General features: G+C 52.7%; 2 protein-coding genes across 3 annotated transcripts in view; one reads left to right on the top strand and one right to left on the bottom strand.

The window, feature by feature from the left end:
* Positions 1 to 24,800, top strand: part of IFT122 (intraflagellar transport 122) — a 429,684-nt gene that overhangs the window by 83,201 nt on the left and 321,683 nt on the right. The gene's annotated exons all lie outside the window — the stretch shown is intronic.
* Positions 1 to 24,800, bottom strand: part of PLXND1 (plexin D1) — a 74,704-nt gene that overhangs the window by 37,856 nt on the left and 12,048 nt on the right. The window contains exons 2-11 of the mRNA XM_061455989.1: positions 17,685 to 17,861; positions 14,745 to 14,876; positions 12,923 to 13,023; positions 12,121 to 12,250; positions 10,616 to 10,790; positions 8,991 to 9,099; positions 8,012 to 8,114; positions 4,259 to 4,363; positions 1,918 to 2,007; positions 1,005 to 1,098 (exon numbers count right to left, since the gene is read on the bottom strand). Of these exons, the coding sequence (XP_061311973.1) occupies positions 1,005 to 1,098; positions 1,918 to 2,007; positions 4,259 to 4,363; positions 8,012 to 8,114; positions 8,991 to 9,099; positions 10,616 to 10,790; positions 12,121 to 12,250; positions 12,923 to 13,023; positions 14,745 to 14,876; positions 17,685 to 17,861 (1,216 nt within the window). The remainder of the gene's footprint in view (positions 1 to 1,004; positions 1,099 to 1,917; positions 2,008 to 4,258; positions 4,364 to 8,011; positions 8,115 to 8,990; positions 9,100 to 10,615; positions 10,791 to 12,120; positions 12,251 to 12,922; positions 13,024 to 14,744; positions 14,877 to 17,684; positions 17,862 to 24,800) is intronic.

The raw sequence follows: 24,800 nt of genomic DNA, 5'->3' as shown, positions 1-24,800 counted from the left end.
AAGCGAGTTCTCTCTCCACGCAGGAGGAGGGGGGTCCTGCTGCACTCCTTCCGCTGCTGTTCCTGCTTCCAGCACCACCCACGCCGAGAACTGAGGCTCTCGCACATCACAACGGGCTCTGCTCAGATCTCCCACCCCTCGCCTCCGGGTTACCTCTGGATCTCACAAATACAGACACTCTCTTCCTTCTGCAAGGAAGTCATATCTGATGCCTACCACGCTGGCATTTCAGAGGCTATTTCACCAATGCGGAATGCTCTGCGAGATAAGCCTTCTTTATACACTGGGATTTACTATGGGGAAACCTTTTTATCCTGGGTCAGTGGCCTATGGTGTTAATGTCTCCCTATTTATTACAGCTGTCCTCTGAAGAAAAGCTTCCCTTGGGCAGCTAGTTCACATTTGCACCTAGGGTAAATCAGTTCCTTCTGCTGCAGTTGCTGACACTCCTGACAGGGAAAAGAGCCCCAGGCTGCTGCCCCCAGCCATGGCACCCAGCTTGGTGCATCACCATGAGCACCCAGTTAAGGTGTGACACCAACAACACCCAGCTGGGTTTGACTCCCTGTCTTGGGCAGGAGAGGGAGGCGGCTGTTGCACAAGTGCTGGCCAGGGGCGAGCTGTGCTCAGAGGCTGCGTCCTCCTCAGCACAGGAGGAACAGAGAAAAGGCTGAATTTTTACAGAGGGCTGAGCCTTGCTGCCACGCAGGGCCTGGCAGAGCCTCCCCCATCCCTGCCTGTGTCCTCTGGGAGGAACTTCTCTCAATGCCGGGGACTCCCACACCTCCCTGTGTCCCAGAGCTCCAGCTTGACTGCCTGCGCTCGAGGATGGGCTGAGCTTCTCCTGGGTGTCCAGGGGTGCCATCTGATCTCTGGGCACAGGAAGAACCAAGCTGTGCCCAGCTGAGCCACGGCTCTCTCCTGAACCCATAAACTTTGCCAGGATTTCGGAGTCGTTCAAGCCACCCAGATGAGAGCAGAATAAAAATAGTTTCAACTCAGACCTGTCATCGTCTCTGGACTGTCGATGAATCTGTCCGGTCTATCCTTCAGCTGCAGGCTCACTGGGAAGAGATGGCTTTTTTCTGGTGTGTGGAGCTGCACATAGGAAAAGAACAACAAATGCTGAGGAAATCTAGTCAAATGGGAGGCTCCATGTACACACTGTATGGATTAACATTCCTCGTGAGGCTGCTGCTCAGTACAGGAGGGTCTCATCTTCAGCAGAAACAGAGGGGAGACTGTTCTCTGGTTTAAAGCTTCTGCTGAGGTCTCAGTGAAGGGTGCTGGGCACAGCACACTCCGCAGGGAGCAGAGCCCAGCCTTGCTGCTATTTTGAGTAGGAACGCACAGGAAAGCCAACAGACTGGACAGTGCTGGGCTACAGCACGGAGGTTTGCAGGTGACGTGGTGGGAAAGTGCTCCTCTCCTGCTCTGCTCGCAGTATTCCCATGGGTGGAAGCCCAAACGACCGCTGCATTTCAGAGGTGCAGTTTGCTCTCTCACAACCGCATGCTGCTCTTCAGTGCCTGCACATTTTCTCAGGCCAGCTCCTAGCTCAGAATAAAAGCTACAGAAATAGCAACACTGAAAGGTGGCCAAATTTTTTGCCTGAGCTGAACTCTGCCTGTTTGGAAAGGTAAACAAGCAGCAACCTCCAAACCCCAGTGGAGCCAGGGCTGGAGCCGCTGCAGATACCCACAGAGCAGACACTCAGCATCGTGAACACCCCCCCAGCACCAGCACACACAAAGAGAACCCGGTTTGCACTTATTTCACCTGGAAGTGGAGGTAGGGAGAAGGGGAGGCAGCGTCCAGCTGCGGGTGGGAGTCTGGGGGCAAGACCTCCCCACGCCATGGGAGATACGGGGTGACAGCCGCAGGGGATATGGGGTGATGGCCGCACCCCTGACTCACCAGCACGTGTATGCATTCCACAGCAGAGGAGTTCACCCACCGGGCTTCAAATGTTCTGTCGGTCCCAAAATGGCATTCCAGGGCTGTCTCCTGGGAGAGGGAAGACAAGGGCAGAACTTCTGTGCTGTTCTCCATCTCAGTGAACCGAGAGGGCAGGCACCCTTGTTTCTGCCGTCAGCACCTGAACCGTGCTCAACTCAAATAGATCAGAACCTGGCACTGGAAACGGGGCTGGGATCTGTGTCTAATTAATCCTGCTCTGGTACACACCTATACACAAAACTGCTGCAGGCTCAGCACTGCACGTGGACCCAAGCCCTGTCCCTTGCTCTCACCTGCTGTGACCAGGCGTGGGGCAGCTGCTCCTGGAGCCGGGGACACACAGCACATGCAGGCCAGATGTGCCTGACCCACAGCACTCACAGACCAGGAGATGTGCCTGACCGACGGCACTCACAGACCAGGGGATGTGCCTGGCTGGGCTATGCTCTCAGAACCCCAGCCTCTGAGGTAGCCAGGTTTCACTGGACGGGGGTGTTTAAAGCTCATGCTGCAACCCAGGCCAAAAGCCAATGTGGTCCCAAGCCGCCTCACCCAAACCGGACCAAACCAGTCCGTCATTTGGGCTCAAAGCCGCCTTCCTCCTCCTCCCAACAACTGCACAGAGCAGATCTCTAACTCAAATGAGGACCCAGCTGGGAGTAGGTTCAAAGGCAGATTTTCTGTGCTGCTTTCCTGATAACACAAGGATGATATCCTGCCCTGAGCCACTGCTGTGTCCCGATCCTGCAGGAAAAAATCCTATCTCCAAGCAGGTTGATGCTCCACCACTACTGAGGTCTAACCGCCCTTTGAAAGCTGACAGATCTGATAAAGGACATGAAAGCAAGCATCAGAGTCCTGGCAGGCAGCTGCTGGCCCAGTGAACGCACACACAGAGCCTGGAGGCGAACTGGAGCCTCCTCCAGTGCATTGCTTGTGCCCCAGTAGCTGCTGCTCTGCAGCCGGCCACTGTCCCCACAGCACACAGGGTCCCAGCACACAGGACATGTGTCCCAGATGCTCTGAGCTCCAGTAGCGCTCGTGAGCTCCTGTGGAGAGGAAAGGAGAAGGAATCCTGCTCCATGCCCTGGGACACCTTGCGGATGGTTCCAGGAGGAAGCCGGACTGCCAGAGCAGCCCCTCCAGCCGCTCCGGGAGCGGTGCCTCGGCCCCTTTCCTGCTGACTTCATCTCCTACTGGGTTACAGGCGGTATTGCTTCCTCTTCACCACCTCCAGTATCCACAGAGGAAGAAGGATTTCTCGCCCTTTCTTGCTGATTGTGGCGGCCACATCCTCCCTTCCAGAGTCCAGACCCATGCAGGAAACAGCAGCCCCAGCCGGGGGGAGATCCATTCTGCCCCTGTGCCAAAGGGCAGGAGGTCTGGTGGAAGCAGTGCCTCTGTGGCGTCTGGCAGCATCCCCACTGCCCCAGCACAACATTCCCAACCTTCTCCATCCCCTCCAGAGGAGCTGCAGGGCTGCCCAGTGTACAGGTACCCTTCGCAGGGCACAGCGAGCCAGGCTGAAGACTTGACCCAAAATCACATGAGGTGGCTTTCTACAAGTGCCAGAGCTTAGTCAAGTATTTCCCCAGTGCCCAGCCTCCCTGTCCCGAACTCCTGTTTCCTCCTGGAGTTCAATGCACCTCCAAAGGCACCATTTGATGTCCACTCCCACTTTTCACCCTATGACAATTTGCATGCCAGAAAACTCCACAGGAAGGCTTTTTCACCAAAAAAAAAAGAGCTCTGGGGTGACAAGCAGAAGTTAAGCTAAAATGTGTTTCCAGGCTGCACTCCAAGCAGTGGCTGAGCCAGCGCAGCGCTCTCTGAGCACTGCTCAGGCCTTTGTCCTTCATTCCTAAGTGCAGGGTGGTGGGGCCGGGAGAGCACGACACTGGCACACTCTGCGGTGTGTGCGATCACACAAGGGAACCAGGAACTTTATTTCCCCTAAACATTTTGCTCTAGTGACTGTTTTAAAAGGGGTAAAAGAACCTCCTTTTGCCAGGAAATAGGAAAAGCCATCACTAACTGCAGGAAATCCCTGGAGAATGCCTGGACACAAACAGCGTCTCCCTTCAGCTTTGCAGCGCAAACCTCACTCACCATCAGGGTGGCTGCTTTCCACCAACGTCTTTTGTCAGTACAGGGATTCCACATGCTAACGCAAACTGGAACTGGCCCCGTCACCCACTCCCCAGGCAGAAACCAGCTCATACTTGAAACCCCTTTGGTGCTCACACCCAGCGTGCCTGGGCTCACCTGAACCTTTCTATCTCTCTGGGAACTCATTTACCTTAGAGAAAGTTGCATTAGCCAGTGTGATCGTCATGTCCCGGGGCACTCCCGTGGGCATGGGCTCCAGAGAGGCAGGGACAATCCGCGGGCAGTCAATCTTCTTCTGTTATGTACAAGAGGAAAAAAGAGAGGTTGGCTGGGTTAATGCTGAGCATCCCTAGTGACAAAGCACGACGACACACCAGGGCCCTGGATAAGATTAATTTCACTACATCTGTAAAGTCAGATCACACTGCAACCCGAGGAACTGAAATACCAAAATGGCAACCCTGATGCAATGAGCAATAATGCCACATGGAGCCTTCCTTCCTCGAGGAGGGCTCCAAGTCCAGCCCAGCATGGCACTGCCTTAAAATCCACCCATCTGCATGTCAGACAGCTGTGGCGGTGGCTGGGTTTCCAGGAGGGCTCCTCCATAGCCATGGCCAGCAGCCACAGGAGCAGCGCAGCAGGAATTCCCCTCTCACTCCCGCCAGACTCCTCTGCCAGCTTGGGACATGAGCAGCTCCCAGCCCCAGGCAGTGGGGAGCAGATGCCCAGCCTGCATTTCATCTTCTTGCCTTGGCAAACGTGTGCTCACAGGTGAACAGGGTCCTCAGCTGCCACTGGGCAGCTCCATCATTACCTGCATTTAAACATTAGAAGACGGGGCTGGAGGGACACTAGAAGGAGGCACTGCAGCCTACGAGGGTGACTTTGCCAGGGTGGCAGCCGATGTCTCACACACCACGACACACACTCCTGCAAGCCCCGGCAGAGATTTCACTGCCCAGCGGTGTCCCTCCAGCACAGCGTCATTGCAGGAGTGAGCGGGGTCTGTGTGTGATCACATCTGCATGGGGGGAAAGGGTACAATGAGCTATGGGGGCTTCAGCAGGGGGACTGCAGCACTAGGGCAGCTGAAATTAAAGGCCTAAATGAAGCTGAAAAATGATTTTAAAAGGTCATCTGTCCCCCTACTTTTGTTCTCACTTTAAATTGATGGCTCAGATACTGGAGCTGACTCAGAATCCAAGTCTGTATGACAAGCCCATCCTGTTCTCTCATGAGATGTAAATCACACTGCAAAACTACAGCAAAAACGAAGCCAGATTCTCTGTTGCCCTAGGGTATATCCATATGAATGCCTCTGACAGTGGAGCCATTAGGGTAAAAGACAACAAAATATTTGGTCCATTATGCAGAATGATTTGCAGCAGGCAAGATTTCATTCTCACTTGCATTAAAGGTTACCCCACTGTGACTCTGCCGATGGCAGTGCTGCTGCTGCTCTGCTGAGAGGTAGCCCTGCCCTCCGCAGAACACATCTCTGGTGCTGGACACGCAGTGATCATGAGGTTTCTCTCTTGCCTTCCCCCAGACCTAGCTAGGGCTCAGGGAGCTATCTGGAAATGCCTGTTTTCCTCTGGAAAACATGCTTTGTTTCTATAAGGACACTCATCTTAACCAAGCACAGCTGGTGCTGCCTGAGCAAGGAGATTAAATAACAGAGATGCACATGATAAGAGAAGTAAAACAACAAAGCAAAGCACTGGAGAGAGATTTCACTCACAAGCCTCCTCTTGGAGAATCAAAAGAGTTAAAATAAAACCAGCAGGGCCACAACTGAAAATTCATGTAAAAGCTCCTATGGCCTGGTGTGTCCTCACATGTCACAGCAGCTGGCATAGCTCGCTAGATAAATACACTTTAGAGGACTGATTAACTTGTCGTCTTGCAGCCCCCTCTCCTGCTGTTCATCAACAGCTAGAAATAGAGCTGATTATATTATTCATGTCTGGATCAGGGCAAAGGGTCTGAATGTTTAAAATGCTGTGGATGAAGCCTGTATGGTGCTGGCTTCCCCGTGGACCAGTTTTCAGGTGTAGCCAGCAACCGTGTGTTTACAGAAAGCTCAGACTGCAGGACCAGGCACCATGTTTCCAGGGCTACAGAGCACCTCTTCCTGCAGCTGCTCACCAAACCAGTGGGAAGAGCTAAGAAAGGCAGAGATAAAACAGGAATGTGCCCAAGCCAGGTGCAGCATCCAACCTAACTGAACCTCTGGAGGAGGAGATCAGAGGCAAGAAAGAGAGGATAGGCACAGTTATCCTTACGGAAGGATAGGCACAGTTATCCCTACCAGAGGGGAACCCTGGATCTTGCTGTCTGCTCAAGGTGATGGGAGTGGAATGGGAGGACTGGGTGCAGCTCTTCATTATGTGTAGCTGAGGCTCCTTGAAACCTTTGTCCATGACCCTAATATCCTCCCTCCGTGCAGAAGAGCAGCTATTCCTAATCCGTGCTGGTCCCCAGCCCCTCCTGTGGCCCTGACGCTGCTTGGTGCCACTGGCGGTGCTGATCCTGCCCTGGAGCCACTGCCCCAGTGCCTGGAGCACACGCAGCAGAGACCAAGGGCTCATGTGAGGCCCCAGAGCCCGGCACCCCCAGAGCCCAGCATCACCAGATCCTGGCATCATCACAGCCTGTACATCACCAGAGCCCGCATAGCTCCATGTCCTGGCACTGGGCAGGCACTGCAGAGCCTCAGCACATGGGTCCCTCATGGGGAGCAGCCATGAGAGAGGTTTTTCAAGTGTCCAGCACCCATCCAGACAACAAGAGAAAACACCAGATGCTTTCTGAAACCTGGGAAGTTGACAAAGTGGAGGGTGCTCCCCCCAAACCAGAGGGAGCGAATGCCAGGGCCAGCCCTGGGGTTAGCCCAGGGGGTGAGGGTGAGACATCTGACATGGGCCAATGTGTGCCAGTGATGGGCATGGGGAACGCTGGAAGAGCTGAGATGAGCTGTTAAAGTGTAAAAGCTTGGCTTAGATCTACACCAAGAGTGACTGCTAAAAAGACAATTTTATTTAAATTATCTTCAATTTAAATTTCTGAAGCAGGAACACACTGAGCCTCGGGGTTATTAAAGGTGTAATTTGGAAAGGGGCAATTTTCTCTGTTAGATGAGCACCACCAGTGGTGCTCCAGCAAATTATTAATGTACCACAACGGCCTAGTCAAAGCCAAATGGACTGTAAGGTATTGCTACGCTTGGTGTGTTACTCAAACCCAGCTGTCCAGGAAGTGGAGAAGCAGTGGCATTGCTCCAGACGTGAGAGGTGATGAAGAGCCAAGCGATGGAGCTGCTGAAGGTACGGGGGCAGCTGAATGCTTTAGCCAGGCTGGCAGCCTCCTCACACAGACATGCCTCCAGGCAAGGCACAGCAGGGCACTGCTGCAGCTTCCCTGCCCCACATACATCCCCCTCCTAGTGCCAGCAGAGGAAGGTGCCCCGACTCCGTCCCATGACAAGCCGTGGCCAGCCCGTGCCGGCTGCTGCTGGAGGACACTCAGAGGCTGCTGGAAGGAGCAGTGAGGACTGAGCTGAGCATCAGTGCCTGAAGATACCCAGGGTCATTGGGTGAAGTGAGGCTCAGGCTGGGGACCTCGAGGTACCATGGTACCAAGCCCAGCCTCAGCCCCACGCTCTCCCGCACTGCCAGGGAGCGCTGCAAACATGGTGCATGCAGAGCACCACCCAGAGTGATCCTTCAGCTCTCCATCGGCTGAGCCTCTGCAAGTGCGATGTGTATCACTGCATTTCAGACTGTGAGGCAGCCCACAGCCAGGCAGCAAAGCAGCACTGTCGTCAGAGCTGCCCCACACCCACCAAACCCATCTGCCCCATCCCGGGATAAGGAAAACCACAGCAACAGCACCCAACCACGGAAGGTGTCCCAGGGCAGCAAAGTTTCAGTGGCCTTACCTTCATCTGCAGTGCATCGTCACACTGGGAGTGGTTGGAAACACAAGCATAGGTGGAGGGGCACCAATGACACTTCCACCTGGTCGAGAGGCAGCTGGTGCACCTGAAATGGCAAAGGTGCAGTGAGAAGAGCAGATCTCGGGCTGCTGGTGGAAGCCAAACCTCAGCCGTGAGATTGGTCTCCACACAGTGTTCAGTCTCTAATGGCACCCAGAAAAGCCCACAGCAGGGGCTGGATTTTCCTCTCCTCTTCTCCCTGGGAGCTGGAGTGAGTCCCGCATTCCCTGTGCCACCCCGAAGACAGCTCTGGAGGCATCACCGCCTGCCCCAGGCCCCAGCTGACTGGGAGCTGCCTCCCCTGCTTAGCAAAATATGCCCTTTTCCCCAAAACCCTCTTTCCCCTTGTCCACCTCTCCAGGGAGCCAGGCAATTGATCCTGATAAAGGCTCTGCCCATGGTTTGCACAGGGCATGGGCTGGCTGGTGGGCAGGACATGGGGATCCCTGCGGGCAGGCTCCATGGCTGCACTCCTGAGAAGTGGATGGATGTCTGCGGCTGGCTCCCCTCAGCCCCCCGTGCTGACGAGGGGTACGTGGCTGCTCCCAGCCAAGGCTGGAAGGGGTGAGAGCAGAGGGAACACCTCCCTCCCTCCCTCACCGCCCCACAGCCACCGCAGGGACCGCCGGGAGCCCGGCTCCGCTGCCAAAGGGTTAACAGAACAAGCTGGATATAAAAATATGATTCACATTCAAGAAAACCCAACACGTCCAGATGGCTCGAGGCAGCGCGAGGACCCTCCTGTGTAAATCCCTGGCAGCGCAGCCCCAATGCTCCTGCCAAATCCTGCCCAGGCCCCTGCCAGGGGGCTGTGCTCCCCCATTAACACCCATGGGGGGACCTTTGTCCAGCCTCAACCGCTCCATCCATCTCCATCGCGCCGGTGCCACCCAGCCGCTGCCCACACACCCAAGGCACTTACGCTCTCTTCGGGTAAATGTTTCCAGTTCTTTTGCAATCGTAGATGGTGAAATTGGCCCGGATAATGTTTTTGCTGTTGACCCGGAGAGCAGTTTCGACAACCACGTGGTCTGAGAGAAACAAGCCAAAGAATATTGGGTTGCAAGAGCCTCTCACTCATGCTCACGCTTAGAAGACAAGACAGACCCTTGGGAAAACAAGGGCTAAATCTGATTTGTTTTCTCCAGGGCGTCCTCCGAGCTGCATTTCTGAGCTTGGACCATTCATCTTTTGCCCTTTGACTTCCAGCTCTTCCCTCTTAAATCAACTCTTTACATCACCCTCACCAGAAAAGAACATTGCGACTTTCAGCAGAAAATTCCAGCGCGTGGTGCAAGTGTTAATTAGCAGAGTTCATTATTGCCTTCGCTTACAGTTGGTGCTAAATGATATTTTAAAAAAATGTGGTAATTAAAACATGTTAGTTATCATGTTTTAAAACCCCGCTCACTTTCCCCATGACAACAAACTCGCAGAGAAGAGTGGAAATCCCTTTTTTGGCTACTTAACACACTACACTGACTCCCCATCCCCCAAAATTGCTTATTTTTTTTTCTTTTTCTTTGCAATTTTGCCATATAAGCACCAGGCACAAGAGACAATGCCTCTTTCAGAATATGTACAATAAATCAGCCCATTGGATTCCAGAAATTCATTTGGACATTGCTGTAACCAACAATACAGAACAGTTAATGATCTCCCATTCTTTGGATAGCTAGGGGGAAAAACAATGCAGCTTTATAAACTTGCCTATGAAAAGTGGGATTTTCAAAAGGGCTGGCTAATTCTTCTCCTACTGAAGTCAGCCATCTTCAATAGAGCATTCACTCCAGGCTTGAAAGATGGAAATTTGACAAGCACTCAAGTCTGGAATGAAGCATCGCACTTCTCAGAAGGAGCTACAGAATGGGGCCATCTCCATCAGTAAATGCCAGTATCAGATCTGGTCAGCTTGGCCAGATCTAAAGTCAAGGCTTGATTGACTTTAAGCAGATGTGCAGGTGAATGTCACCTCGTAATGCAGTTCCAAGGAGTCTCAAGATGGACAACCCGTTTGGTACCATCTGAAAACAGGGGCATCCGAGAGAACCTCAGCCTGGCTTTTGATCACATAAAGGGGATTAAGAGTTTCTGAGCTGCCTTTAGGTATGCATTTGCTCTTCCTCCAGAACCTCTCCTGAAAGGTACCACATGTTCAGGGGGGAAATCAAACAAAACCAATTGAAAATATCAATGTAAGTAGCAACATTATTTCCCCAGGGCTAAGATATCTTTGGTTTAGTACTTGCTAAATCTAAAGCAGAAGCTCTAACCAGATAAATCTTAATAAAATAAGTATATGAACTGGCTTTTAAAGTCTGATGCTTAGAACAAAATTGATAGATTTGACATACTGTCAATTCACGTTAAAGACGGTAGAACTCCTACGCTTTAAAGTCATATGCCCTCTAAAACAGAAGCAGCTTGGGTCTTTTTTTCCCTGTACGTGTTATCTGCACGTACAATTGGAGAAAGAAAAAAAAGCCTATGAAAAATTACATCCACAGAAGTGGTGAGAATGAACTGAGCTTGTTTCCCTCTACAAACCTTGGTCCTCTGGAAACGCTGGATATTTCTCACGTGGAAGTAAACTGCAATAAATAAATTGGTTTACATAATCTCCAGCAACTCTGGCTACCGTGTGGATGTTGTTTCCATAGTCACATGAAATATTTGTTCCATTCAGGTTTGGGATAGTCCCATTTATTTGTATTATCAGGACCTACATGGGAGAAAAAATATATCAGTTACCACGGAAAATTATAATTAGAATTTATCAGTGTTTTCCAAGCTTTTCCTTGGCTAGTGACAGCAAAACAAGTCCTCGGGCAGCATTTTCCTTCATTTGGTGCACTTTGAACTCTCAAAGCCATCTGCATACAAAACCTTGCTTTGACAGTAAGAGCTCTGTCACCATGTACTCCAACAGCTGTAGCTGGCATGAAAACCCAGCCCAGGGCTTCCTCAGGAGACCACTCCAAGGAGGCAGGACGCAAAGGCTAAGCCCTCCCCGGCGCCCAGGCTCGCTCGACCCACGCTGTCTGCACAAACCGCTCTGTACCCGGGCTGGGCTCCTCATCCGCTGCCTCCCAACACTCTGGGGAGGGAGGAGGAAGAGGAGGAAGAGCAGAACAACATTAACCCCTGCTTCTGAGTGCCTGAACCTGCCGGATTGCACCAGTCTAGACCAGGGACACGTGGTGGGAGGTGTGGAGCTGGTGAAGCTGCCGGGAGGCTGCGGGGGGCCGGCCGCAAGCCAGCATCCTCCACCACACACAGGGACCGAGCGGCTGCCGGGATTTCTTTCTGCCGTCAGCCCCCGAGGGGAAGGGAGGGAAGTTTTGCAGAAAGGGAATGCTTTTGAGGAGGGCGGCCCAGAGAGCGCACAGCCCCTGTGCCCAGCGGGCTTCCCTGCCGCCGGCGGGTGAGTCCTGGGGGACCTCAGCGCAGCACTCCTGCATGGCAAAAGTGGAGCTGGACTGATGCGAAGGTCCTGCGGGATCCCTTTCTCCAGCTCTGGTCTGGGCTTTGCCCCAGCTGCCTGCTTAAGAGTGATTGCCCCATGCTAGGACAGGCAGAGAGCTTTGGCACAGAGAGATTTCTGCCATTGGGAGAGGGTCTGTCTTTAAATGAAAAATATTTGGATGAAAACACTTGAAATATAATTAAGATATTGTTAAAAATAGCAACAATTCAACCCAAGAGATGAGTTTATCTAGCTGTCTGCAGCTGATGCTCTGTATTTTGACATTTTGCACATCTCTGCACTGTGCAGCGCAGGAGCGTTACAAGTGCTGCTCACCAACAGGCTCCGCAGCCGGTGTCCTGGGGCCTCCGGGCTGTCGAGGCACAGGAGATCACCTCCAGGCACTCAAGAACCTTGGCCTGGCTTGGTAGCACACACCAGAGCTCAGCACCCCACGACCCACCCCCGAGCTGCTTGGAGCTGTGCTCCTGTGCTGGAGAAGGATGGATATTTATCAGCCCTGAGAGCAGGTAATGACTCTACAGGACACTGCATGGGATTAATCCAGTATTCATATCAAACGCACCGGGTTCTCTTTGTCAATATTAATCTCGGGCTCCAAGATGGTCATTGAAGGGCACTGCTGCACTCCTTCACTTGTGCTCGCCCAGAAGTTGGCCCCTGTGAAGTTGGTGCACTCGTGCTGCAGAGAACACCTGCAGGGGAACAATTTGGGGTTGATTATGTTTAAAACAGGCGATAAAAACGTTTTCTTCCTCATGAGGGAAGATCCTGCGTCAATCCTGTGCCTGCATCCCTTCCCTCCATCCATGCAGCTAAGCCTAAAGCTTTGTTGCTATATTTAAAGTGTCTGGTTGCCATGATAAGAGCATGTATTCCCACCAGCATCAGCAGAGCACCAGGACTCAGGGTAAGCAAGAGCAGGCCAGGCTGAACCCAGAACTGCAGAGGAGACGGTGACAATTTGTTTGACCTCCAATTTGTAAATGTGGAGTCTAATTCCGTAAATCCCCTTTTGAGTGTCCAGTGTCTCCTCCTCATAAATGATAACTGCAAGGGCAAAAGACGATCTCTAACAGGGTGTTGGCTCTCTCAGTCCCATGGTTGGATGCCTGCAAGATATTCTCTGCACTGGCAGCTGACTACAGCATAATAATGCAGCTACACTGAAATCCTGGCTCTGAAGAGTATCTCGACTGTTTCAGACCAGATGAAATTGTTTTTAAAAGGATGTATTTCGTAAGGAACAGATGAAAACTAATGGCAGTGTGACTGTGTGGAAATACAGAAGGCACAGGCTTCTACAGAAGCCTAGGCTTGAGAACCAAGGGACACGTCAAAGCGCACTGAGACGCAACCAGTCCTACCTGGTCTCCATCGTGCACCACCCGCAGTAAGCATCCGCAGCAGCCAGGCACTCCGTGCATGTTGAGTACTGGTTGCAGGCAGCCACCTTCACCCGTGTCATCTGCAAACAACAGCACAACTGCTTCCAACTGCTTTACAGCACCACAGAAACCTGACCAGGATAAGCCAGTCAGGCCACGTGTAGCCAGTGAGGAGCCACCAGCATCTTAGCTGTCTTAGCTCACCAGCATCTCGGGCTGCTTTAGCTGTCACCTGGACCAAGCCTTACAGGACAGACAAGCAGCAGACCCTGGCACCACCGTCCTCCACCCCACACTGCCCAGAGGTGGGTGCTCTGTGTACGACCACCCCGACCACCCCTCGTGGAGCTCCCGCTGCCAGTGCCCCAGGGCAGGATGCCCAAGGGACAGGCCCTGCTGCCGCGGGGTGTGCAGCAGCACTGTGCTGGGCTGAGCTGAGCTGCTCCTTTTCGGCCAGCACTTTGGCCATAGCTGTGCAATGGACAGGCTATAGAGAGCCACACCACACCTTTCGATGCATCAGAGATGCTTTCACAGCTTGTCTGTCCCTGTGAAAAGCTCTCACACAGATGTGCAGAAAGCTCCCTTCTAGACAGAGCTGAATGCTATCTGGCTATTTACATAATGACCAGAAAGCAACACCACCCTGGAAACCTTCGTTTGTAAAGAAATCAAAAAACCTCTGGGGACTTGCTCGGCAGGAAAAGTTGGAGCAAAGCCTAAATACTTGAGAAGGAAAACTGAGTCATTTGGTACTGACAACGTGAGGTGCTGAGAGCTCTGAGTTCCCACCAGGCGAGTGCACCATGGGCCACAGGCTCCTTGGCCTGACCCCACTGTACCCACAGCACCTTCCTGCTCCCCAGCCCTGTGGTGCTCAGCACCCCCAAACCCAACCCCATTTTGCTCCTGGGGAGCTTCCCAGGATGGCTGATGCTGTGATTCTATGATGCTAATTGCACCAAAGAAAAATTAACTCATCTGGTTTATTGGAAAAGAAAAAGACAGAGGAAAGCATCACAAGTGCTAGGGCTGCGTGTTTGATCAAACCTGAAGGAGGTGCACAGCCCAGCCGGGAGCTGAGCTGAGACAGTCTGTAACATCAGCTAAAGAGGCATCCCGGAAGGGCTCTGTGAAATGGTAATGACCAGTCTGCAGGGAGACAGGGCTTGAAAACCAAAAATGCAACATATAACATTTGTGGTTCTGCATCTGTTTTGGCAGATTAAAATGTAATTCAGGACAAACCACGAGCGCCTGGAGCGCTCAGCTCTCATCCTCCTCCTCTGCTCACCTGATGGAGATGAGGCAATCTGTTCCTACCTGCTGCAGCATTCCCAGTCTCCACATCCAGCCCTCCTGCCCGCCAGGCTGAGCAGAAACCTCCCCCAGGATCATGTCTGACAGGCAGACTTTTTGTCTGTAGGATCTCCTAAAAGCCTTCTTAAAGACTGTGCACCATATTCTCAGGTTTCTATACAGGAACAACCCCTGTTTGCTTCTGCACTCCCTTAAGTGGGGTGAGTTTCAACAGCTTTCACCCTTCTTTTTACCTGGCCACCACAAAGAGGACCAAGCCAGACAGGCCAGTCAGTTCAGTGTGACCCCCACGCTGCACAGGAGAACAACAGGCACAGGTACCTCCCAAAGCCCTTTGACACCCCAAAGCTCTGAGCTTCCTGACTCTGCCCATTTCTGTGAAAGCAAATTTTAGTGTCCCTTCCTGCTCCCAGCTGAGTGCTGAACGCTAAACCAAATGAGGGGCCCAAAGGACTGTTTCGCTGGAGACTGAAGCTCTCACCTGATAGGAGGTCATCAGATAGAGGTAGGTAGAATCAGATGGGTCGAACTGCATGATAGGGTGGACAGGCTCTCCGTAAGCCACTGAAATGGATCTCCTGCTAATAACCTTCATGGTACTGTCCAGATTAATCTGTAGTGAGAAGAAGCCACTCATTGAGACCATTTGTCAAACACTGTGGGGAGGAGATTATTTTTCCTTGGTTATAAACAAGCATCAAAGTGTTATCCATTGGTGTTCCATGTTTTCAAGCACTGTAAATCTCTACACACAGTTTGCAGGCTGCACAGAGAGAGCTTTACTGAAAAGCCAGCTCTGTGCCACAGGGAAGGCGCTAAGCGGTCTAGAAAGCCCCAGCCATGGCCAGGAGCTAGGTGATGACCAGTCCAGCAGCCCTCGCTCCCTCTGTGCAAAGGCCTCTGTCCGAGAGGCTGCCTGGAAAACTTGCACCCTACGGCTCTGGCACTGCACGGATGCTTCCAGCGGCAGTGCTGCCCTGCCCTAATGGAAGTGGCACCAGCCTCCAGCCCTTGTCATGTACGTATGTGCGTTTCTGTTACAAAGAATGCTGCATTTCTAAGCTTAATGAAAAACAGGGACAATAAATCAGCAACAGGGCTGTGCAGCATGGCATCCCCTGCTCCCCGCCTATCTGAAAAGTAAGAGTTGTCATTCCTGGCAAAAAGCAGCTTTCATCCCTGCTAATTCCAAAGACCACAGCAGCTGCCGCAGGACAGCCAAATCCTACCTTGCCTCATGAATCACCAACTGAAGTGCTGGCAGTGATGGAAGAGGCTGCAAAGCATCAGCCTGCCTTTCAGATCTTAATGTCTTGGCATTTGACTTGAAAACTCAGCAAATTAAATGTGGCATTGCTGAGAGGAAATAACAATAGGGCTACACAATTTCATGTGACAGTCGCTTTTCAGCTTGAACCAGAAAGGGCATGAGGAAAATTCCTACATCCTTACTAGCAAGGGAAGGCAGTAATTGTAAAGACTAAGCATGCTTCTGCTCTCTAAAGTCTGGATTAATTAATTAACATAGGATTAATTAATTCTCACACTAGAGCAGCACCAACACATCCTAGTAAGATAACACAAGCTCAAAGCAGAGCGCTTTGCTCTGCTAAGAGCCATACGCAGGCACTGCAAGCTAGTATGCAGAAAAAGAAGGGAACTATCATGATTCCCAAGTAGAAACTGGCTATCCAGAAGCTAAATAATTTGCCTGAGATCACCCAAGATGTCCATGATCAAAGTCCCAGTGTCCTCCACTGTAGCTCTGTGACCACCCTCTTCACCCTGAGCTCTGCTCTGTGTTTGGCTGTTTCTAGGCACCTGTCCCCAGGTCTCTCTGCTTCAGGGCTTATTTACCCTACACTGTCACTGCGCTGGCACTTGCCCTGGATCTCTGTGAGCTACGGCCGAGGGAACAGCCACAGCAGCAGCGCAGAGATCAGCAGTCCTCTTGCTGGATGACACATGCTGCACTGGCGAGAGCAGAGTGGGCTGCAGCTCCGGGTGACCCCACCACAGCACCTTGTCTACAGACTTACAGACACGTGGGGACTCGCCAGAAGAAACCCTTCCCACCCCCATCTCCTTCCAGGACATCACACCCTGGCACACCATGCCCTGGCCACCGCTGCCTAAGTGCTGTTTTTCCTCTCATGCTGGATGTGACACTGATAATGGCCTGCACGCAATGCCCGTCTGCAGCCTATCTGATTAATCCCCTATACTTACCCCTGGCAGCCATAATTGCTGCTGGCAGGAGCTGGTCGAGCTCTATTCCTGCTCCTTTGCTGTTTGTTCTCAGGCAGCAAATCTGAATGATAACTCACGCAAAGTATCTTGTATCCCGTGCCAAATAACAAGGAGCCCCGAAGGTAAAAAGGCTTCTGGTTATGCAGCTGTGTTGTAGAATTAGATTAGAGCTATCTGAGCAAATTATCCCAGCAAAGGGTAGCCAGGAGCCTCTCCCTAATGGAGGCGCAGCAGATAAGGCTGCTTTCTCGAGATAATAATGGAAGCGGAGCTGTTAATGCTGTGTGAACAGGGGCTGCGCTGCGTGTGGCATGTGTGTCTGCCACCCTGCACCAGGTCGGGCTGCCAGCGCCCTCCCACCCGGCTGCATTACCTGCCCCTGCAGGCAGAAACCAAAGCTGGGGGTTTCTTTGTGATCGCTCCCACATTTCTGCCAGGAGCACTTGGGCTCAAGGGAAGAGATTGGATCCGTTTTCTTCTCTCCAAGCATTTTGATCCAATATTCCACATTACGCACCACTCACCCCAGGCAGGTATCAGCCACGTCTCTGCTCCAGGGTGCTTTTCTCCCCACCCCTCTATGGACTTTTGATGCTGAGAGCACACCAAACTGTTGTGGTGTGTTGGAATCAAAACTTTCTTTGGCAAACTTCAAGCACTAAAGTTGCTGAAGCCCTGGCCTTGCATCTTGGCTCTGAAGCCAGGTTGCTGCAGTGCCTTACATTGCCTTTAGCATGTTGTTTAAAACAGACACTCCATGAGATGCATGGATTCGCACCTGCTTTGGACTCAGCTGAGATAAAGCATCTCTGGGTGATTTCCCCGTCCACAAGAAGCCTTCAAAACCCATCAGCTCAGGGGGAGAATTTATTAGAAGTGCTGTCGAGACTTAAATGCTGCACAACAACATTACCAGCATAGAGTTCATCAAGAACATCCTGCTCTCATGGCAGCCTTCAACAGCAATTAACGGCCACCAGTGGCCAGGCAGCAGGCATCACTGTTCACGTTACGGCAGCACCCAATTGCTTCTTCATTGCCGAACGCGAGCGGGTGCTCAAACCCCACAGGACGCGATGCCCGGTGCACAGCCCCGAGGGGAGCCCACCGCCCGCCCCGCCCCGGCCCCCAGCCGTGCCTGCCCAGGCTGTGTCTGCCGGGCTCCACTTGCCTTCAGGAGTCCTCCGCTGGCGGTGCCCAGGAACACCACGGTGTAGTTGTTGACGCTGGCCACGGCCACGGCGGTGAGGCCGCTGTAGGTGAACACGGGGGTCGCTGTGACGGGGTTGACGATGGCCAGCGGGTGCTGCAGGTGAGCTGCTCCACAGTCCAACTGCTCCGGCTGCAGCTGCAGGGAGATGCACGTGTCAGCGGGTGCAGCAGGCACCAACGGGTCCCCACCACTGCCACTGCCCCAGGCTCCCTGTGCACAGAGTGCTGACAGCCCCGCTGTGCCTGGGGAAAGCTCCTCGCCACCGAGCCATGGGAACAGGAAGATGTAACGGGTTAATTCGGGAGCAAAGAGCTGTGATAGAGACCCTCCTTTGTGCTTCGCAGATCTACCTCAGACCCAAATCCGGACCAGGCTTTGCTGGAGATGAGCTGTTGGAAAAGCTCCGCCCTTGCCCATGCTACCGGCAGGATCAGGGCAGTATGGGGATTGCTGCTGGAGCACTCCAGAACGGCGTCCTCCAGCCAAAGGCCCATTTACTGTAGCAGCACCCTCAGACCTCAACGCAAAAGCCTGGTGCAATGATGAAAGGAGACAAGGGGCTCCTTGTCCCCTCTCCCACCAAAGCAGAGGTCTGTTATCCAGCACAGCGCTAGGGCTGCCTGCAGGGGAGGTTTCTCTGCCCACCAAAGGGAAGTCCTCCCAGGGGCTGCCTGCCCTGGTCCCACGCACTGCCCAGCGCTGCAGGGGGTCTCCCTTCCCGAGGGTCAGCGCTCGGGATCAGGGCTGGGGAGCGTGCGGAGCCGTGCTCAGCTGCAGCCCAGACGCCATCTCCAGCTCCTTCCTTCTCAAACAAAAGATGAAGAAAAAGGTTTTTCCAATAAAAGAGCTCAAAATGTTATTTCCCTGCAAGTGAGTGAGGAAGTGGCTGAGACCAGAGCCAAGGGGAGGAGGGGGAAGCGTGCTGGCGACTCTCCGGACTGTAAAACCTGGCTCTGGTCTTGCTGCTACTGCAGTCAACAGCAAAATTTCCACTGGTCTTCCACTGGGACAGGATGGGATGGAGCAGCTGTCAGGCAGGAGGGGGCACCGCACTGTGGGACATGGAAGGAAGAGCAGCAGCTGCGAAACTGCCCAGAAACCATCGACTTCGTCCACCCTCAGCCCCGGGGCAGAGGCTGGTACAAAGGCACCCATGTCCATTTGCTACCCGGTGCCAAAGGACAAAGGCAGAGAACAATTGCTAAGGACTCCTCACCTGTGAGCCTTGTCTCTAGGCAGGCATTTGGCTCCTTTGGCCGCAAGCAAGACAACAGACTTCAGCATCCCGTGCTAAATTAATTAGCACAGTTGCTGCATGACCGCAGCATTTGGAAACAGGACTGATGCCACATATTCCTCCTACCCTGCCGAGACGCACCCAAGATTTATGACCACTCTTGCCCTGAATCCTCCAAGACTCCCCTTGTAATTTCTGCTCAGACAATGCGGATGGATTCAATGTCTGAACATCACAACAGTCTCGCTGCTGACAATTTACCCGCTGTCACTCCTGCAGCAGCTTTTACGAAGTGCTGTGAGTGCAGCTGAAGCCGTTCAAATGATGGGCACGTTTCAAGGGCCATTACCACATCATCTACACTGTCATTTCAGGCTCAAGAGAAGCCACAACTGGGCTGTCACCCTTTGCAGTGCCGGCATGCAGCTGCAGGGATGACGCGCAGGTACTTGCAGGCTGCCTGGACCACATCAAATTCAGGCCTTGACTGCGGGAAGTGGTTACACAAAGCTCTAGACAAAAGACCACTGGCGGGCTGCAACCCACATCCCTAAAACTAAGCACATTTCACGCCTTACTGAACTCAGCCCTAACATGGATATTCCTTCCAAAATAATCATCAGGAGTGCTAATTTAAGCAGAACAAATGCAGGGATTTGAGGCTGTATCTGTTAAGAAACTGGACCACGTGCTTCCACCAAGCCGAAGTTGACAACCAGCCTGTTCAGCATAGTCTCTCCTCCAAGGACTGAGTGCACAAGGGCCTGTATTTTAATTCCCTTATTATCATTATTATTTCATTAATGGAACCAGACTAAATCTTCAACTCTCCACTCTCTCCATATGGTTTAGAAGATTAGGCAAATCTTCAGGCTTCACAGCGAGAGTGTGAAACCCAGGCAGGATCACCCTCCTGCATGGACCCCTGGCTGGGGTGCACCTCCAGCCCTCCTGGCCATGACATGTGTGGGGTTGGTGCCCCATACTAGAGAGCACATCCCTGGACAACCATGGGGAAGAAACTTGCTAAAACCCAAACTGCATGTGCAGCAACTGGTCTGTGTCTCCATGAGTGAAGAGCTGGGAGGAAAGGAGCCCCCACAGGCCACCATCCACAGCATCCTCTGCACAATGGCACACACAGCAAATTCCCCTGTGTTGCAGAACACCTTATATCCCTGCCCAGCGGCAGCACACTGCTGCAGACACATCCAGGGCCTATTTCCCTGCTGCAAGCATGCTGCTGCGAACACCAGACTGGGTCCTCTCCACAAAACCACCCTGTTCTCAGTCCCTGCACCCCAGCAGACACCAGACCCACGCCACTGCTGCTGCTGCTACTGCTGATCATGTCAGACAAGGAGCAACAACGACTGATTTGAAAAACTTCCTCTGCTAAAGCAAGTGCCAAGCAGGAGGCAATGTGCGCAGAGCTGCAGCTCGGTTCACATGGGACCGAGACGAAAGATCAGGTGTTGTGGATGGAAGGGACTTTGTTAAATGCATTTTGCAGTTTTATGGCATTTCACCTTATTAAAAAAATAAAATCACAGCTCAAATTATTAAGTGTGTCTGTTTGCCCCCGTAACTGGGCTACACAACGATCTTATACCATACAGAGGGCACGGCAAGCCATTCATGTTTCTGATTTAATGGTCCCTGTCACAGCTAGGCCCTCAGACATGCACTTGGGTTTATTTATTTGCCTTGGGAATGATTCTCTCTAGCCCCTCTTCATTACCCCTCACCAGTATTTACCACCTGAAGCTCACAAGCCTCCCTCCCATGGGAAACTGAGGCACATCAGGGCCCACCTGGGAGCCCGAGGGATGCTTAGCACCTCCTCTTGCAGCAGCTGCCTGTGGAGCCGGTACCGGCACTGGTGTGTCGGCAGCTGGCGGACACAGCCCCTTCTTCTCACAGGAGGCCAAGATCACGGGAAGCTCCTTATCTGCTGCGCCTGCCTGCTTGTAAATCATGCGTTTCAGAGCCAATATCAGCACCAAGTGTTTTCCATGGTAAACAGGATGTAACTATTCTAACACTGGCTAAGCTTTATTTGACCGTGTACATCCTTCCTCTGAAACACCTTTCTTTAAACTACATCAGCTCTTCCGACGGCAGGCAGCAGGAGACATATGGTGTTTCCCTCTCTCGGGTCCCAGGGTGGGGTAACACACTGTGCTCTGCTCTCTGTACACCACAACACTGAGGGGACATCTTCATTCTGTCACGTTACAGTAAACAGGATACGGCCAAGCCACATCCTTCTGCAGACAGCAGGCAATCGCCACAGCTTGGGAAAACACACTTAAAGGCTTTTTCCTCGTGGAATGGGTTAAATCTCGCTCCATCTTAAATCAAACTACCCTACCCTGAGGTGGGGAAAGCATAAACCCGTTTTCTTTCAAAACCAATCTCTTTCTATCATCTGCATTTTAAAGCAACACCATGGGCATTTACTGTATTGCCACTACTTTTCTGCTACATGCTCTGGACACTCAGGAACTCACAGAAATACGGGGCGAGTCTAGATTCAAATCCTTCTGCACCCAAACCATTTGACTGGCACTTTGAGGCCTCAGGCACAAGCTGGAGACATCCCGCAGCCAGCATGGGCAGAGCAGTGCTGCGGCCGTCCTGTGTTCCCCTGCTCACAGGGAGCACGGCCTCAGGATTTCTGCACCATTTCACTGGGGACACCAATGAATGCAAACCAGGGAGCCACATCTGAGAGGAGGGTTAGTCAGATCAACCCCAACTGTGACTGCACAAACTAAGTGGGACAGAGAGAGGTTTCCAGCCCCATCACAGCTCAGGAGTTCGGCTGTTTCCACAGCACGAGTTCAGTTCTTTATCCCAGGTCTAAAAGGAGCACAAAAAGCGATTTCCCAGTATTCCCATTACATCTCCCAGAGGCGGGTGCTGCACCCCAAAGGCAGCCGTGCAGGATGTCCCCTCGGGAAGGAAGTCTGCTGGAAACAGAAGGAGGAAGAGGAGTGGTGAGGCAGCACTCAGGAAAACCATGAAACAGACTGATTTCTGCATCCTGTGTTTGTGACCTTAGTTCTTTAGCAAAGGTGGAGTTTATTTCTGAACCAAAAGCAGGCTGCAGTTCAAAAGCCCTGCAGCTTGTGCTTCCAGCAAGGCTTTTCTGACTCCAGTGCAGCGGGGCTGAAAGCTTCACAGAGCAGCACAAAGTGGAAAGGGAGTCCAGCCCCTTTCATGCATCGTATCAGAGCGGATTAAAGTGCTGGCTCTTAGCATGCCTGGAGTCCTGGGAAAATGACACAGCCAGCATCCGATAATCTGCTCCAAACTTGTTGATTTGTGGGACTTAGCCATCATCTTCATAGGCTCAAAATCTGGCAGTTGCTCCCACACAACTGACATTTTCAGGCCATTAAAGGCTGTGGTAAAAGGACTCTAGTTTTATCTCCTGCCTTCCTTAACATAAACCATTAGAGGCTTTTATTACCATTTAGGTATGACTCAGGGAAACCTCGGATTACAGAGAGAATATCCAAAATAATTCAGATACTGCCCAAAAAAACAACAGCAGGACATGGACTCACAGCAGAAAAGAAGCGAGAGGATAAAATTCACAGGAGCCATTGCACAGCGGAGTGAGAGCTGGTGGCAGGGCAGCACGGCTGCATTATGGAAACAGGGAGCACAAGTCCTCCCTGTGACGGGCAGAGCCCAGCCTGGGCAGGAGCCCAATGCAGGCAGAGCCTGGTCCTGCTGAGCACTGTGGCTGCCGGCAGTTTGTACACACAATCACGCATTTATCTGCTGCAGCTTCACCACCAGAGCCGTCAGAAACCGTCTCTTTGGGATGCCTGGAGGAAAATGTCATCCTCAGAAGAGGGCTCTACTGTTAAGGCACTTGAGACGTAAGCGGTCTCTAATTGTAGTGCTGCTGCAAGGGCAGGCATTATCACAGAGCTCTTTTAACTTCCCATCGTATCTTCAAGGCAATGGGAGGCAAATCAACGCACCCTCTTGGCCAGTCGAGGCACTCAGGATGAGAACCTCTAATGAAATGAATCTTGCTGAACCTTTCTCAAGAACCACCACACGAAGCAATCAGCACCCCCACAGCACATGAGACGTCCTTAAAAAAAAGGCTTAAAATGAGGTTTGCATCCTGCTCTCATCGCTTCTTTAGACCACAGGTTCCTTGAGCGAGGAAGTGGTGGTTTTGCTCTGTTTTGCACATTGGCATAGTGGCAGTCCTGGTTCACGGTGCTCTGTGAGCCCCCAGTGATACTAGCAATGGGCTGCCCAATCTGTCTGGCCCCACGGCAACACAGACATGGCCTGCCCCAGCACCTCCATGGCAGTGGCCAGATGCAGCTCAACAGAAGTGCAGAGTCCTGGGGGTAAATCAGCTCTGTCCCACTGATGCTGGGGGACCCGTCAGCATCCACAGGAGCTGATGCTCTCTTGAGCGTGCAAGAGCTGCTCAGCAGCAGCCATCGGGACCTGTCCTGCAGACCTCTGTGTTGGTCCATGCCCCAGGAAACCACAATGATCCATGTGCAGTCCCATGTACCTCACCCCTTCACAGATGGATGGCAGCTGGGACTATCACCTCCAGCCCCGAATAGGGAAAGTTAATGTCTTGCTGAAGAGTAATTGCTAATGAAAAGCTATGTCCAGATTCCCTGTCAAACTGCTCCCCGGCCACAGGCACATCCACCACACCACAGCCAACAGCACCAGCCCCGGAGCACGTCAGCCACACATTGAGAAACGACCCTGTCAGCACACCCGCTGCTCCCTCCACCACTATGTCACCCCATGCCAAAAAGCTCCCGATGCCTGGCAGGTTTTCAGCCTCTTCACTTTTATTTTACAGGAAAGCTTTTGCTCCGCATCTTATAAAACTCATTCTTCACTCTCTCTACTGCAGACTGGTGAGCCCAGGACCACTGGTGAAGGCCGGGTGCAGTGAGCACTCTGCAGACAAGTGGTTCTCCTGGGACTTTTCGCCTCCCTAGACCTCCTCTGTGCTGCATGAGAACCTGCAAAGTCAGAGGCACGAGATGCCCAGCAGCCCTGGGTGCCCATGACACTTGTCCTTCTCTGTGATGATCGAGGTGCTCACCCATCACAGGCGACAGGCTTGGCAGACCACATGCTTAAAGCCAGACTCAGGGCCGGAGCTGATCCCACAGGCTGAGCCCACCAGCCCCTGAAAGCAAATGAGAAACTTTTCCTGGAGTCTGCAAAGCACAGACCTCCTGCCAAACCTCCGGTGCCGAGCCTGGTCAGGCCAACCTGCCATGTCGAAGCAGCAGCAGCAGCAGCAACGTTCACCTCCACAGCAGCCGCAGACCTCAAACCACCAGAGGTGAGGGGCTTGACATGCCGGAAGATGCTTTCCGCGATACGCCTCAGCTCAGACGAAACCCAAGCTTTGGCTGCTGTTCCAGCAGCAGCAGCCCTGCCAGACCTCACGTATGGACGAGCTGCCTGCAGAGCCCACCTCAGAGGGAAGGACTGGGACAGCACCAGGGAACAGCCGGGCTGAAGGCAATGCTACGGTGAGGGCAAAGCCCAACGATTTGAACACGCACAAGCTCCCTGTGGCCATCCATCCTCTGCTGTGTCCTGCAGGTGCAGGAGGAAAGGGCAGGAGGTGTCTGTAACACTTCCCTCAGGGTGCTAGGGAGGATGCAAGAGTTCCGAGGAGTCCCCAGAGGCTCCACCCTCAGCTCCAGCAGTGATACCAAGGTTGGACACCTGCAGCTAGACTGTGATCACCCTCTTGGTCTCCTCTGCCAGGAACCAGTCCAGACTCAAAGCCATCCATCACTGCACAAACCCCT

Source organism: Pezoporus flaviventris, unplaced genomic scaffold (assembly GCF_033815535.1).
Source record: "Pezoporus flaviventris isolate CSIRO_AGI_PZ_B2104156 unplaced genomic scaffold, CSIRO_AGI_Pfla_v1 ptg000021l, whole genome shotgun sequence".
NCBI classification, from domain to species: Eukaryota; Metazoa; Chordata; class Aves; order Psittaciformes; family Psittacidae; genus Pezoporus; species Pezoporus flaviventris.
This window is presented reverse-complemented; position numbering and strand designations above follow the sequence as displayed.